At 53.8% G+C, this 16,592-nt stretch overlaps 1 protein-coding gene across 4 annotated transcripts in view; it reads right to left on the minus strand.

Moving 5' to 3' along the window:
* Positions 1-1,583: 1,583 nt before the first annotated feature.
* Positions 1,584-16,592, minus strand: part of ATP6V0A4 (ATPase H+ transporting V0 subunit a4) — a 33,849-nt gene continuing 18,840 nt past the window's right edge. For all 4 annotated transcript variants that reach the window (XM_069964107.1, XM_069964085.1, XM_069964093.1 and 1 more), the window contains 17 exons: positions 15,227-15,352; positions 14,859-14,956; positions 9,226-9,352; positions 9,023-9,105; positions 8,694-8,787; positions 8,407-8,619; positions 8,171-8,321; positions 7,934-8,073; positions 7,416-7,573; positions 7,245-7,338; positions 7,048-7,166; positions 6,756-6,972; positions 6,454-6,561; positions 6,234-6,368; positions 3,612-3,729; positions 1,981-2,152; positions 1,584-1,724 (listed from right to left, as the gene is read on the minus strand). In XM_069964107.1, the coding sequence (XP_069820208.1) occupies positions 1,631-1,724; positions 1,981-2,152; positions 3,612-3,729; positions 6,234-6,368; positions 6,454-6,561; positions 6,756-6,972; positions 7,048-7,166; positions 7,245-7,338; positions 7,416-7,573; positions 7,934-8,073; positions 8,171-8,321; positions 8,407-8,619; positions 8,694-8,787; positions 9,023-9,105; positions 9,226-9,352; positions 14,859-14,956; positions 15,227-15,352 (2,247 nt within the window). In that variant the 3' untranslated portion in view covers positions 1,584-1,630. The remainder of the gene's footprint in view (positions 1,725-1,980; positions 2,153-3,611; positions 3,730-6,233; positions 6,369-6,453; positions 6,562-6,755; positions 6,973-7,047; positions 7,167-7,244; positions 7,339-7,415; positions 7,574-7,933; positions 8,074-8,170; positions 8,322-8,406; positions 8,620-8,693; positions 8,788-9,022; positions 9,106-9,225; positions 9,353-14,858; positions 14,957-15,226; positions 15,353-16,592) is intronic.

A 16,592-nucleotide genomic window follows, 5' to 3' on the forward strand; every position in this document is an offset into this window, starting at 1 on the left:
GTGTCAACCATCCCGAGTCTGAACGGAAGGTGTCTGTCCTAAATTTATTTGCCTTAACCCAAGACTTAAACACCGGGTCTTGCAAACTGGAAGGAAAGGCAGGGTTCCCCAGAATTGGGTAACAGTTGGACCTGTGGGGCAACATGTACGAGCGACTGGTCGTGGAAGCACAGGCCTGGATGGTCGGGCCTATGGTAGGATGCACACGCAATCCCGTAAGAAGCGAGGGATGGAGCCAAGGGATGCAATAGAGGGGAATGGTCGTGAAAGATTGTTCTAGCTTAACCCACGGCTTATTCTCCTCGTGTCGACACCAGTCAATCACCCTCGTCAACAATGCCGCCGTATGGTATTGCCTGACGTCCGGTAAACCCAGCCCACCCCTGGCTTTTGGCCTACACAGTGTGAGCCTCTTGAGGCGTGGAGATCTGTTGTTCCATATAAACTTGAGCTGCGTAGATACCACAGACCTGAAAAAAGACGCAGGAATGCGGGTGGGGATGCACTGGAAGAAATAGAGCAGCTTAGGAAGAATCGTCATTTTAAAAATGGAGCACCTCCCCAGCCAAGAAAAATACCCCCGTGTCCATCCTTCACACTGCGTCTGAATCCTGGCTAGTAAAGGTGGGAAGTTTAACGTATAAAGGTTTTTCAAATCCGATGGAAGGGAAATGCCAAGATATTTAATGAAAGTAGATGCCCACTTAAAACGGAAGGAGGCTCGGAGCGACGAAACTAGAGTGTCCGGAAGGCCAACCCCTAGCGCCTCGGATTTAGAGAAGTTTATTTTATAGTTAGAGAGTTGTGAATAGTCCTCCAATTCCCTCACTACAGAGGGTAGAGAGACTAGCGGGTTAGAGACAAAAAACAACAAGTCATCCGCGTATGCCGCCACTTTATGCTCCGTTTCGCGCACCAAGACTCCTCCGATGTTGGGATTGGATCGGATTTTGCACAGCAATGGCTCCAAAGTGAGGACAAAGATCAGCGGCGACAGTGGGCAACCCTGCCTCGTACCGTTTTGTATAGATAGGTCTCCAGACAGGACACCATTCACTCTGACTCTGGCGGAAGGCGTGCCATAAATGGCAGAGACCCATTTCATGAAACTAGGGCCCAATCCCAGATAGAGAAGCGTCTCGGTCATAAAAGACCAATTGACCCTATCGAACGCCTTTTCGGCATCGGTAGAGAGGAGCATCAGGGGGACCCCCAACAGTTTAGCTTTATGGATAAGGTCAATTGCTCTAATTGTATTATCCCTAGCCTCCCTACCTGGGATGAACCCCACCTGATCAGAGTGAATGGTATCCGGCACCAAGGCCGCAAGCCTGGTTGCCAGGATTTTAGTGAACAGTTTCAAGTCCACGTTCAATGCACTCACTATTCTGCTGTTACATCATGTCTTATCCTCCAGAGCTGCGCTCACACCAAGCTCAAGGGGTTGCCCATGACTGCCCTACAGTAACAGGAAACTGCAGCAGCATTATGAATGCAGCTCTGGGTGTGATTGGAGATGTAATAACTGATCACCATAAATCACACAAGTAAAACTAACATTAAAATAAAGATAATTTATTGCAGCAACATCTTGATTTTATGAGAATCGAGATTCCCGAGGTTTCATAGTCTATTCATCCATGGAGCCCTCGATAATTCGCTGGAAGGAGAACGGGGAAAACATGTATCCGCTGCCCGAGTAAAACTTGTTCTGGAACTCCACCCTGAAGAGAGGAGAGGCGGTTATTACATGACAGCCGTGGTATACAGTATATCACACCAGGACACAATATAATGTATAATAATCAGAGACATAGGGCAGAACTCCTGTTATATCTGTCCCATGAGGAGCTCAAGCCCCGCCCCTGAGGAGCTGTGATGTTCTTTACTGAAAAGGAAGGGTATACCATTGACTCCCGTTCACTGTGTGAGATCATCAGGACATGATAGATGACGCGTGTATATACCAACTGTACTTACCAGTGGAGACGCAGAGCATGGAGGAAGGCGGACAGACCCTCCATGACCAACAATATGGCTATTGTAAGGACCGCAAAGATGGCAAAAATGATGAAAACACCAATAAGACCGCCATACCCGCCACTGGAGACACCAATGTGCATCACCATGGTCCACAAGACTTCAGAGAGCTCTGCAGGGGAGGATCAGAGAACGGGCCAATGAGGAAGCAACCAATCAGGATACAGAGGAACACAACAAAGAGGAGGGTGATGGATGTGTGGGGCAGGGGTGAGAGGGACGGGTGTGCGGGGCAGGGATGAGGGTGATGAGTTAACAGGGCAGGGAAGAGGGTGACGGTTGATGAGGGTATGGGGCAGGGATTAGGGTGACGGGTGTGTGGGGCAGGGATTAGGGTGACGGGTGTGTGGGGCAGGGATGAGGGTGATGGGTGTGCGGGGCAGGGATGAGGGTGATGGGTGTACGGGGCAGGGATGAGGGTGATGGGTGTACGGGGCAGGGATGAGGGTGATGGGTGTGTGGGGCAGGGATGAGGGTGACGGGTGTACGGGGCAGGGATGAGGGTGATGGGTGTACGGGGCAGGGATGAGGGTGATGGGTGTGTGGGGCAGGGATGAGGGTGACGGGTGTACGGGGCAGGGATGAGGGTGACGGGTGTGTGGGGCAGGGATGAGGGTGATGGGTGTGTGGGGCAGGGATGAGGGTGTACGGGGCAGGGATGAGGGTGATGGGTGTGTGGGGCAGGGATGAGGGTGACGGGTGTACGGGGCAGGGATGAGGGTGATGGGTGTGCGGGGCAGGGATGAGGGTGACGGGTGTACGGGGCAGGGATGAGGGTGATGGGTGTGTGGGGCAGGGATGAGGGTGACGGGTGTACGGGGCAGGGATGAGGGTGATGGGTGTACGGGGCAGGGATGAGGGTGATGGGTGTGCGGGGCAGGGATGAGGGTGACGGGTGTACGGGGCAGGGATGAGGGTGACGGGTGTACGGGGCAGGGATGAGGGTGATGGGTGTGCGGGGCAGGGATGAGGGTGACGGGTGTACGGGGCAGGGATGAGGGTGATGGGTGTGCGGGGCAGGGATGAGGGTGACGGGTGTACGGGGCAGGGATGAGGGTGATGGGTGTGTGGGGCAGGGATGAGGGTGATGGGTGTGATTGGTGAGGGTGATGGGTGTACGGGGCAGGGATGAGGGTGATGGGTGTGCGGGGCAGGGATGAGGGTGATGGGTGTGTGGGGCAGGGATGAGGGTGACGGGTGTACGGGGCAGGGATGAGGGTGATGGGTGTGTGGGGCAGGGATGAGGGTGATGGGTGTGTGGGGCAGGGATGAGGGTGATGGGTGTGCGGGGCAGGGATGAGGGTGATGGGTGTACGGGGCAGGGATGAGGGTGATGGGTGTGTGGGGCAGGGATGAGGGTGATGGGTGTGTGGGGCAGGGATGAGGGTGATGGGTGTACGGGGCAGGGATGAGGGTGATGGGTGTGTGGGGCAGGGATGAGGGTGATGGGTGTACGGGGCAGGGATGAGGGTGATGGGTGTGTGGGGCAGGGATGAGGGTGACGGGTGTACGGGGCAGGGATGAGGGTGATGGGTGTGATTGGTGAGGGTGATGGGTGAGCGCAGTCTTACGTGCATGCGCCAGGCTCAGGGCCCAGAGTCGCAGGTAGGAGGCAGTGTTGGAGATGCAGCCCAGGCAGAACTCGATGGTGTGGATCGCCTGATGGACAAAGATGTCCCCAAAATTAAACTGTAAAGAGAAGAGGAGGATGAAGATGATGAGAGATCACAGGTCACAAACATGGAGTCGCTCATTATTATTATTATTTATTTATAAAGCGCCCCTAATTCCAGAGCGCTATACAATAGTTAGGCAACAGGCAGGAACAATACAAGATCAGAAAACATTACGTGACAGCAAAAGACAGACTGGTACATGGGGGAAGAGGACCCTGCCCGCGAGGGCTCACAATCTATAGGGTATAGGGGGAGAAACAGGAGGTAAAGTGCAGCCAGTCAAGTGTGATGCAGAGTTATTGCAGGTTGTAGCCCAGTTTGAAGAGATGGGTTTTCAGGTTACTTTTGAAGGACTTGATGGTGGATGAGAGACGGATGTGTCGGGGTAGTGAGTTCCAGAATATGGGGGAAGCTCGGGCAAAGTCTTGGAGGCGGTTGTGCGAGGTACGAACAAGGGGGGAGCGCAGACGGAGGTCATTAGACTTCACCCCTAACTACTTCTCATGGCAGCCGGAGGACGTGAACATCTCGCTAATCATGTGACCAATCATCCAGACTCATCTCTGGGCAACAGCAATTATCAGAGGGTATACTGCCCCCTGTGGACACAGCTGGGAAACCAAAACCCTGGGGGAAGCTCCACAAATATCTACACCATAATGAAGGGTAAAAGTATACACTACACCAGTGCTTCTCAATTCTAGTCCTCGGGCCTCCCCAACAGGTCCGGTTTGAGGATTTCCCATACAAAGAACACATGTAATAATGCCTGATGGACTAAGTATGATTGTATCACCTGTGAAATACTAAGGAAATCCTCAAAATAGGACCTGTTGGGGAGGCCCCAGGACTGGAATTGAGAAGCACTACACTACACATTGAGAAACCCAATGTGTTCTGCTGCCACCTGCCTCCAAGGACTGGTACTACAACTCTGCTGCCACCTGCCTCCAAGGACTGGTACTACAACTCTGCTGCCACCTGCCTCCAATGACTGGTACTACAACTCTGCTGCCACCTGCCTCCAATGACTGGTACTACAACTCTGCTGCCACCTGCCTCCAAGGACTGGTACTACAACTCTGCTGCCACCTGCCTCCAAGGACTGGTACTACAACTCTGCTGCCACCTGCCTCCAAGGACCGGTACTACAACTCTGCTGGACTGGTACTACAACTCTGCTGATACCTGTCACCTAGGACTTGTACTACAACTCTGCTGATACCTGTCACCTAGGACTGGTACTACAACTCTGCTGCCACCTGTCACCTAGGACTAGTACTACAACTCTGCTGCCACCTGCCTCCAAGGACTGGCACTACAACTCTGCTGCCACCTGCCTCCAAGGACTGGTACTACAACTCTGCTGCCACCTGCCACCTAGGACTGGTACTACAACTCTGCTGCCACCTGCCTCCAAGGACTGGTACTACAACTCTGCTGCCACCTGCCACCTAGGACTGGTACTACAACTCTGCTGCCACCTGCCTCCAAGGACTGGTACTACAACTCTGCTGCCACCTGCCTCCAAGGACTGGTACTACAACTCTGCTGGACTGGCACTACAACTCTGCTGCCACCTGCCTCCAAGGACTGGCACTACAACTCTGCTGGACTGGCACTACAACTCTGCTGCCACCTGCCTCCAAGGACTGGCACTACAACTCTGCTGTCACCTGCCTCCAAGGACTGGTACTACAACTCTGCTGTCACCTGCCTCCAAGGGCTCGTACTACTGATGCCACCTGCCTTCAAGGACTGGTACTACAACTCTGCTGCCACCTGCCTCCAAGGACTGGTACTACAACTCTGCTGCCACCTGCCTCCAAGGACTGGCACTACAACTCTGCTGCCACCTGCCTCCAGGGACTTGTACTACAACTCTGCTGCTACCTGCCTCCAAGGACTGGTACTACAACTCTGCCGGACTGGCACTACAACTCTGCTGCCACCTGCCTCCCAGGACTGGTACTACAACTCTGCTGCCACCTGCCTCCAAGGACTGGTACTACAACTCTGCTGCCACCTGCCTCCCAGGACTGGTACTACAACTCTGCTGCCACCTGCCTCCAAGGACTGGTACTACAACTCTGCTGCCACCTGCCTCCAAGGACTGGTACTACAACTCTCCATGTTCTCCATGGTCATAGTGCCCGCCCCCTGTGGAGCAGATGTTCATACCTCCCCATGTTCTCCATGGTCATAGTGCCCGCCCCCTTTGGAGCAGATGTTCATACCTCCCCATGTTCTCCATGGTCATAGTGCCCGACCCCTGTGGAGCAGATGTTCATACCTCCCCATGTTCTCCATGGTCATAGTGCCCGCCCCCTGTGGAGCAGATGCTCATACCTCCCCATGTTCTCCATGGTCATAGTGCCCACCCCCTGTGGAGCAGATGTTCATACCTCCCCATGTTCTCCATGGTCAGAGTGCCCACCCCCTTTGGAGCAGATGTTCATACCTCCCCATGTTCTCCATGGTCATAGTGCCCACCCCCTTTGGAGCAGATGTTCATACCTCCCCATGTTCTCCATGGTCATCATGCCCGCCCCCGTGTTCCTGCTTTTTCTCCTCCTTTTTGGAGTGATTGGACTGAGCATTTTCCATGTCTGTGATCTCGATGTGTTCCTCAGGAGCGGATGATGAGTGTAGCTGTGGAGGACACACATGGTAAGTCACTGCTAGCTATTGCTTTCTGCTATCAGCCATTTCATTGTTTCCCTTTGAGGTAACGTACCATGCGTTGCTGCTTCTGGTGATTGGATCGTAGGATGAAGGGTTTTATCAGGAGCATCCAGGGAACCGCGATGAGCGCAAAGATCACCAGGAAGCTCTGAACTTCTTTCTGAAACCACCAAGACGTCATATACTGTCAGCGAGAGCGGCAACACCCGGTGTACTACAAGTCCCAGCAAGCCCTTCAGACCTGGTGCCCCATGCTGGACAGGAGCTCGTATCACACTATGGTGCTGATGATCCCCAAATGAAAGGGTCCTAAGTCATCAGTGCTTAAAGAGCGTTACCTGTAGGGAGCGTTACCTGGTGCTGGTAGAGCGGAGCGTTGGTTGGGTCGTTGTAGTTGAACAGGAACATGTTAATGAAGTGGATGAGGATGCTGGGGGCCTCCTGGGAGTTGCTCACATTGTACACGCACCACTTGAAGATAATCATGAACACCAAATAACCGAAGAGGCAGATGAGGAAGATCATCTCCGGGATGAACTGCAGGACGATGTTTATGTATCGGCGAAAATTCCTGGAGGGGGGAAGGATAATAAAACACTACAGTCCTGGGAACCGCGGGGGCGGGGCATCCATTATATAAACTTACAAGTGGTTCAGCAGACTGAGCATGACCCCGAAAAGCATCTGCGCAATCCCCAAAACCACCGACATCTTCATCTTGTAGGAGTTCAGGAAGGTCAGCTTGTTCTTGGCGATATTCCAGATCTGGGGCGGGAGACACGCGGTATTATTGGGGCGCAATCCCCTAAGACGCACAAGAATGAAGATATCGCAAATACTCACCGGGTCAATCCCGAACGGGTACGGGTTCCCGGAAAAGACGCCGGGGATCTTCGGGTCCAGTTGTAAATCGATTCCCTGGTGGACTAAAGCATCGCTAAAGAGAAAATAACAGAATGTAGCCATAGATTTCTACAATGTATCCAAGTGTAACGGGGGGGGGGGTGCACATACTTCCAGCTGCCATTGGTGAACATGGGGCGGACCCTCCAGGATGACCCAAATATGTTGAACGACTTGGCGAAGCAATCATTGTAGATGAATCCGGTGTAAATGGAGAATATGGACATGAGGAAGATGAGGTACCGGCCCCCGAAGAACGTGTTCCAGATCTGGAGGAGGAAAAGATCAGGTGACACTCAGGGGCCAAATTGGAGATTAAAATTTAAATTAGAGAAAATATATATATTTTTTTTTTTAAACCAAATTATGAAAAAGCAAATGGTAAAAAAAAAGTCAAAATGGCCCCCTCTTTTTATTATGGTCATTTTAATATAAGCTTTGCTCCTCGGGGGCGGGGCTACAGCTGTGGTTTGTGGTACAGTTTGATTTTGTGTTCTCTTTATAGGATATCCAGAGCTAGATGTGGACTGGCCTGACCGTTTCCTTATGTGACAATATTGCGACTACGAGCAGCGATGTAACATGACGATCAGATTGACTGTGATGCCCCTCCCCCGCCCTCCACTCACCTCATTGTCAGTCTTGGCAGCAAGAAGCTGTTTTTCATTCAGGAGCATCCAGGCGGCAAACCCTAACATGACAGCGCCGTGTCCACAATCACCAAACATCACCGCAAAGAGGAAGGGGAAGGTAATAACGGTGTATGGGGCTGAAGAAGAGGATAAGATGCATTAACAAGATGTTGCTCCTCAGGGGCGGGGTGATCATTACTCCTTAAAATTCATGCCCCTCCCCCCAGGACTCACTTGGGTTCATTTCTCTGTAACTTCCCACCCCGTAGGCATCTATAATGTTCTGGAAGCCGGCAGTGAACTTGTTGGTGCGGTTGAAGGTGGGCGGAGCCATTTTGGTTGGTATATCGGTCAGAATCGGAGCAATGATGGAACCGCTGCGCTCCTGCAATGTAAGCAATTAACCCGTTATATTGTGTCACATGATTCTGATAGTGGCTCCTAGTCAGGCTTATATGTGCAGCACTCACCATCCCCCGATGCAGCGCTCGCTTGATGCGCTCCTTGTCGTCCACCGGACACCAGATCTCGGCGATCACGCACTGCTGGGTGACGTCGATGTTACACAGGTTCAGGATGTGGTACACCGCCTTCATCTTCTTCACCTTCACCATCCATCCGGGCAGATTCTGCGCAGCTTCCTGCAGGACGCGCTGCCGATGGGACTCGGTCTGCGTTATGACCTGAAGGGGACAACATGACTCGTTCAGCCTGATCCTCCTGGTTCATGACCCTCCCCATTCCTCCCCTCACTCACCGCGTTCAGATCCTCAATCCTGGTGTTCACATCGGCAGCCATGTCCCGGCGCTCGGCCGCAGACTCTGGACACGGGTACACTGTAGCTTTAAATCTGTAATATAATGATAGGATTATAGAGAGGAACAAGAGCAGGGTCCAGGATCACACAGCTGAGGTTTGTTACATTGTATCAGCGCAGGCAATTTCCTGCAATGTGCTAATACATTGTACAGAGCCCTTCAGTTGTGAGAAGTATTAGACACCCAGAAAGAAGTACAGAGGATTCTGGGAAATTGTAAAGTAGTGATGCAGAGTATAACAGTGACCACTAGGTGTCCTCAGCGCACCCCTCACAGATCTTCCTGATCTTCTGCTTGAGCTGGTCACCCTGGTAGAATATGATGAAGACGTTCTTCTTCACCTCTTCCTTCTGGGGGAGAAATGGAGACAGATGGGTCATGTGAGGAGGCAGACGTGTTCCTGAACTACAACTCCCAGCATGCCCTGAGAGCTATGACATCGCAGCTATGAGCTCATCCTCCAGCCTTACAGTGATGGGGTCCTCCAGCGTGGTGTCCAGCTCGGTGTACTTCAGGTAGATGTTCCCCCTGCACACCCTCCACAGCAGCCGCTCAAATGAGGCCATCCTCTCCCTCCCGATCACTCCGGCCGTGAAGCTGCACCGGGGAGGAGGACAGGATCAGAACCAGACACACTGCAGCACTCCCGATCCCCCCAGCACCCCCTCGCCCCCGCAGTGATACGACCAATCCCCCCAGCACCCCCTCCCCCGGGATGCACCTGATCCCCCCAGCAACCCCCTGTAGAGATAAACCCAATCCCCCCAGCACCCCCTCCCCCTCCACAGGGATCCACCTGATCCCCCCGCAGAGATACACCCAATCCCCCCAGCACCCCCTCCCCCCCTAGAGATAAACCCAATCCCCCCAGCACCCCCTCCCCCCCTAGAGATACACCCAATCCCCCCAGCACCCCCTCCCCCCCTAGAGATACACCCAATCCCCCCAGCACCCCCTCCCCCCCTAGAGATAAACCCAATCCCCCAGCACCCCCTCCCCCCCTAGAGATACACCCAATCCCCCCAGCACCCCCTCCCCCCCTAGAGATAAACCCAATCCCCCCAGCACCCCCTCGCCCCCGTAGAGATAAACCCAGGCCCGCATCTGCCATGAGGCGAAGTGAAGTCTTCGCCTCAGGCGGCAGCTCCCACGACCCTGCAGGGGGCGGCACTGGCCGCCCCTGCACAGTGAGCTTTCATGCATATATTATATGCCTGACCGCTCACTGACTACAGGAGCAGAGAGATCAGCCATAGACTGATGTCTCTGCTCCTGTATGCGTATTCCGGGGCGTGCTACGCTAATAGCGTACCGCCCACGAAATATACGTGCAGAAGCAGGGACTCCAGTGTGATGCCGGACTCCCTGCTCCTGCACTATAGGAGCGCCCCCTGCTGTCAGCTGTGTCTGTGTCCTTATTAGGAGGCGCACACAGCTGACAGGAGGCTCAGAGCAGGGAACTAAGAGTTCTCTGCTCTGTGCCACTCACTTCTAGGTCGCAGGCTGTGTTAGTGCTGCCATCTAGAAGTGATCTGGAGCAGCCAGTGATGTCTTCCTGGTCAGGCTGCTCCATGAGATCTGTGATCAGCCTGACCAGGAAGCCACCAGGAAGCCACAGGGACAGCGGGGGAACCAGTGGTGAGGTGAGGAGATGCTGGCCTGTTTTTTTGTTTTACTTTGCTGAGATGGGGGGGAACACAGGAGATGGGGGGCACAGAAGATGGATGATACAGGGGGTAATTGTGGGGAGATGGGGGGGACACAGGAGATGGGGGGCACAGAAGATGGATGATACAGGGGGTAATTGTGGGGAGATGGGGGGGACACAGGAGATGGGGGGACACAGGAGATGGATGATACAGGGGGTGATTGTGGGGAGATGGGGGGACACAGGAGATGGGGGCACGCAGGAGATGGGGGGACACAGGAGATGGATGATACAGGGGGTGATTGTGGGGAGATGGGGGGACACAGGAGATGGGGGCACGCAGGAGATGGGGGGACACAGGAGATGGATGATACAGGGGGTGATTGTGGGGAGATGGGGGGACACGGGAGATGAATGATACAGGGGGTGATTATGGGGAGATACAGGAGATGGGGGGGACACAGGAGATGGAGGGACACAGGAGATGGATGATACAGGGGGTGATTATGGGGAGATACAGGAGATGGGGGGGACACAGGAGATGGATGATACAGGGGGTGATTATGGGGAGATACAGGAGATGTGGGGGACACAGGAGATGGATGGACACAGGAGATGGATGATACAGGGGGTGATTGTGGGGAGATGGGGGACACAGGAGATGGATGATACAGGGGGTGATTATGGGGAGATACAGGAGATGGGGGGGACACAGGAGATGGAGGGACACAGGAGATGGATGATACAGGGGGTGATTGTGGGGAGATGGGGGGGACACAGGAGATGGGGGGACACAGGAGATGGGGGGGACACAGGAGATGGATGATACAGGGGGTGATTGTGGGGAGATGGGGGGACACAGGAGATGGAGGGACACAGGAGATGGATGATACAGGGGGTGATTGTGGGGAGATGGGGGGACACAGGAGATGGAGGGACACAGGAGATGGAGGGACACAGGAGATGGATGATACAGGGGGTGATTGTGGGGAGATGGGGGGGACACAGGAGATGGGGGGACACAGGAGATGGATGATACAGGGGGTGATTGTGGGGAGATGGGGGGACACAGGAGATGGATGATACAGGGGGTGATTGTGGGGAGATGGGGGGGACACAGGAGATGGATGATACAGGGGGTGATTATGGGGAGATACAGGAGATGGGGGGGACACAGGAGATGGAGGGACACAGGAGATGGATGATACAGGGGGTGATTGTGGGGAGATGGGGGGACACAGGAGATGGATGATACAGGGGGTGATTGTGGGGAGATGGGGGGGACACAGGAGATGGATGATACAGGGGGTGATTATGGGGAGATACAGGAGATGGGGGGGACACAGGAGATGGATGGACACAGGAGATGGATGATACAGGGGGTGATTGTGGGGAGATGGGGGGACACAGGAGATGGATGATACAGGGGGTGATTATGGGGAGATACAGGAGATGGGGGGGACACAGGAGATGGAGGGACACAGGAGATGGATGATACAGGGGGTGATTGTGGGGAGATGGGGGGACACAGGAGATGGGGGACACAGGAGATGGGGGGGACACAGGAGATGGAGGGACACAGGAGATGGATGATACAGGGGGTGATTGTGGGGAGATGGGGGGGACACAGGAGATGGAGGGACACAGGAGATGGATGATACAGGGGGTGATTGTGGGGAGATGGGGGGGACACAGGAGATGGGGGGACACAGGAGATGGGGGGGACACAGGAGATGGAGGGACACAGGAGATGGATGATACAGGGGGTGATTGTGGGGAGATGGGGGGGACACAGGAGATGGATGATACAGGGGGTGATTGTGGGGAGATGGGGGGGACACAGGAGATGGGGGGGACACAGGAGATGGATGATACAGGGGGTGATTGTGGGGAGATGGGGGGGACACAGGAGATGGGGGGGACACAGGAGATGGATGATACAGGGGGTGATTGTGGGGAGATGGGGGGGACACAGGAGATGGGGGGGACACAGGAGATGGAGGGACACAGGAGATGGATGATACAGGGGGTGATTGTGGGGAGATGGGGGGGACACAGGAGATGGAGGGACACAGGAGATGGATGATACAGGGGGTGATTGTGGGGAGATGGGGGGGACACAGGAGATGGGGGGACACAGGAGATGGGGGGGACACAGGAGATGGAGGGACACAGGAGATGGATGATACAGGGGGTGATTGTGGGGAGATGGGGGGGACACAGGAGATGGATGATACAGGGGGTGATTGTGGGGAGATGGGGGGGACACAGGAGATGGAGGGACACAGGAGATGGATGATACAGGGGGTGATTGTGGGGACTTGGGGGGACACAGGAGATGGATGATACAGGGGGTGATTGTGGGGAGATGGGGGGGACACAGGAGATGGATGATACAGGGGTGATTGTGGGGAGATGGGGGGGACACAGGAGATGGAGGGACACAGGAGATGGATGATACAGGGGGTGATTGTGGGGACTTGGGGGGACACAGGAGATGGATGATACAGGGGGTGATTGTGGGGGGACACAGGAGATGGAGGGACACAGGAGATGTATGATACAGGGGGTGATTGTGGGGACTTGGGGGGACACAGGAGATGGATGATACAGGGGGTGATTGTGGGGAGATGGGGAGACACAGGAGATGGATGATACAGGGGGTGATTGTGGGGACTTGGGGGGACACAGGAGATGGATGAAACAGGGGTGATTGTGGGGGGACACAGGAGATGGAGGGACACAGGAGATGTATGATACAGGGGGTGATTGTGGGGAGATGGGGGGGACACAGGAGATGGATGATACAGGGGGTGATTGTGGGGGGACACAGGAGATGGAGGGGCACAGGAGATGGATGATACAGGGGGTGATTGTGGGGAGATGGGGGGACACAGGAGATGGAGGGACACAGGAGATGGGGGGCACAGGAGATGGATGATACAGGGGGTGATTGTGGGGGGACACAGGAGATGGATTATACAGGGGGTAATTGTTGGGGGGACACAGGAGATGGATGATAAAGGGGGTAATTGTGGGGGACACAGGAGGAATATGAGGAGATGGATGATACAGGGGGTGATTATGGGGGCACAGGAGGAATATGAGGAGATGGGAGGATTATGGGGGGCACAGGAGGAATATCAGGAGATGGTGAGACACAGGTGGGGGGGATTATGATGAGATTGGAGGATTATGAGGAGATGGGGGACACGGGGGATTATGACTACAGGAGGAGATGGGGGGATTATGACTACATGAGGAGAATGGGGATTATAATAGTGTGGAGATGCAGAAGGGATCTTCTAAATTGTGGAGCCTAAAATGTCTGTCCAATAGATGCTGCGGGAACAAGTCATGGCTAACAGAAGTCTTCATGATGGAGTCGGATCTGAATGTAGAAGAAAAGAGAAAGTGAACAACTCTGATGAGAGAAGACGTCACTTGTGAGTCACTGGATGTAACTGTACCCTGATCACTATACTGTCACTGTGTGGGGGTAATGCTGGACTCTATACAGTGTTTTTTATTCAGTAGCACTACTGGTGGTATTGATCAGTCAGTGGTGGAATTTTTCCCTTGTAGTGGCAATATTGGTAATAGTATTTAGTCACTATGGAGTGCTGATATGCAGTCATCATGTGGTGGAATTATTTGGTGTTTATATGATGTTGATCTCAGTTGAGGGGGGGGGGGCGCTATTTCAGTTCTCGCCTCAGGCAGCAGAAGAGCTAGAATCGGCCCTGGATAAACCCAATCCCCCCGGCACCCCCTTCCCCCCCCCCCCATAGAGATAAACCCAATCCCCCCAGCACCCCCTCCACCCGTAGAGATAAGTCCAATCCCCCCAGCACCCCCTCGCCCCCGTAGAGATAAACCCAATCCCCCCGGCACCCCCTCCCCCCATAGAGATAAACCCAATCCCCCCAGCACCCCCTCGCCCCTGTAGAGATACACCCAATCCCCCCAGCACCCTCTCCACTTCTGCAGGGATACACCCGATCCCCACGACACCCCCTCCCCCTCCACAGGGACACTGATCCCCCCAGCACCCTCTCCACCTCTGCAGGGATACACCCGATCCCCCCAGCACCCCCTCCCCCCGCAAAGATACAACCAATGCCCCCAGCATCCCCTCCGCAGGAATACACCGATCTCCCCAGCATTCCCTCCCCCACCACAGGAATACACCTGATCCCCCCAGCAACCCCCACAGAGATACACCCGATCCCCCCAGCACCCCTTCGCCCCTGCAGGGATAAAACCAATAATCCCCCCAGCACCCCCTCCCCCCAGGGATACACCAGATCCCCCCAGCACCCCCTCCCCCCAGGGATACACCAGATCCCCCAGCACGCCCTCGCCCCCTAGAGATACACTCAACAGCTGAATCATGAATACAGCTCTGGAGAAGACAGAAGACATATACACTACATGGCACAATGCAGCACGTACCCCAGTTTACCGGCGGCAGCGGCAGAGGGGACGGTCCGGAGCTCCAGGAGGCTGCTGGTGTCTTCATTGAAGAATTCATCGGGAAGATTCGCTTCAGCCTAGAGGGAAAGAGTAAACTGTGCGGTCATGTGACCAGGGACTGTGTGAGGGGGAGGTCATGTGACCAGGGACTGTATAGGGGAAGTTCATGTGACCAGGGACTGTATGGGGGAAGGTCATGTGACCAGGGACTGTATGGGGGAACGTCATGTGACCAGGGACTGTATGGTAAAAGGTCATGTGACCAGGGACTGTATGGGAAAAAGGTCATGTGACCGTATAGAGGATGCAGCTGATCTGGCATCCCTATAATATAAATCTTCAGATACCTCAAAGAAATCCTGCGTCTTCTTCAGTAGATGTTTCAGCTCCGTCAGCTCCAGAAAGTTCTGCTTCAGGGTCTGCTGGTTTCCGTTCACTTCCTGCAGCTCCCCCTCCAGCTTCTCCAGCACTGTCTGCAGCGTATGATGTCACAGTGAGGTCATTCAGGGAGCAGTCAGCCCCGCCCCATGTGTATAGGGAGTTAGTCACAGCCCCGCCCCCTGTATATCATGTGTATAGGGAGGTAGTCATGTGGTGTCCCACTACGGGTGTTTCGTGTTTCTCACAATTGTCGCAAAAGCTCTAGGTTGAGTGGTGATGAAGGTAGTCTAGAGTTTCACCACAAGATGTCAGTATTTTATATGCATGCACTTATACTGTAAGTTGCACAGCTGTAGCAAACAAAGGGTTACTGTTTTCTATGTACCATGTGTTTTTATTGACCTATGGGAGACGTTCTTTCGTTCTAGCCTATCACTCTTCTTTTCCTTGCACACATTCCTTTCTACCACTCACAGGGTCCCTTGCATATCCCCTGTAGGAAATTACTTGGTGGGAGGAGGTGTATCGTCAGAGCAGACCTCCCTGTTGTAGCCAAGCCAGGGCCTGGCTCTGCCAGGACCCTTGACCGGGACAAGTCTAGTTAATTTCAGTGTGTGTAGTGAGTTGGTTAAGACACGTGTATGCCGAAACACAGTATTCCTACTGTATCTATTATTCAGTGCAAGACACTACCAAGGAAAAAGAGTCAGGGATTAACCTTGCCCACGCCGTGAACCAGTCTAAAAGGTGCAGGGCAGTATCCTGATACACAAGAGGAACTAGCCTGGATAGGACAAAGCTACTAGAGGGTCTACGTATTCTATCTCGCAGTGCGGGTAACCAGGAAACCTCGGACACTTAGCTTCACCCAGATAACCAAGGCTGGGGCTTGTATCACCCTATTAGGACAGGAAGCTGGACATTGTAGGGCAGAAGGTGGTCAGACTATAGTCTATACACGGGTACAAGTAAACTTCTCACTCTCAAGTATTCTCTCAATTTCCGGCAGAGCACAGTTCTACATTGGGTTGGGACTCCCTTGACCAACTCCTCTCCTCTACGCTGCTCCATTCTAAACTCCTCAAGCACTGCTGCAACTACCTCTACTCTACTTTTTCAAGCATCTCCTCAGCACAAATGAGTTTAAGGACTGAAGTCTGTACAAAGATTTATCTATTTGCTGCCAAAGTGTATTGTCTTACCAAGAGACTGTACAGTAAAGCTGGTATATTTTTCCATCACTGGGACTTTCTTTCCTGAGCACCAGCACCTATACATACAGCACCAGCACCTATACACACAGCACCAGCACCTATACACACAGCACCAGCA

Source organism: Dendropsophus ebraccatus, chromosome 1 (assembly GCF_027789765.1).
Source record: "Dendropsophus ebraccatus isolate aDenEbr1 chromosome 1, aDenEbr1.pat, whole genome shotgun sequence".
Taxonomy (NCBI): domain Eukaryota; kingdom Metazoa; phylum Chordata; class Amphibia; order Anura; family Hylidae; genus Dendropsophus; species Dendropsophus ebraccatus.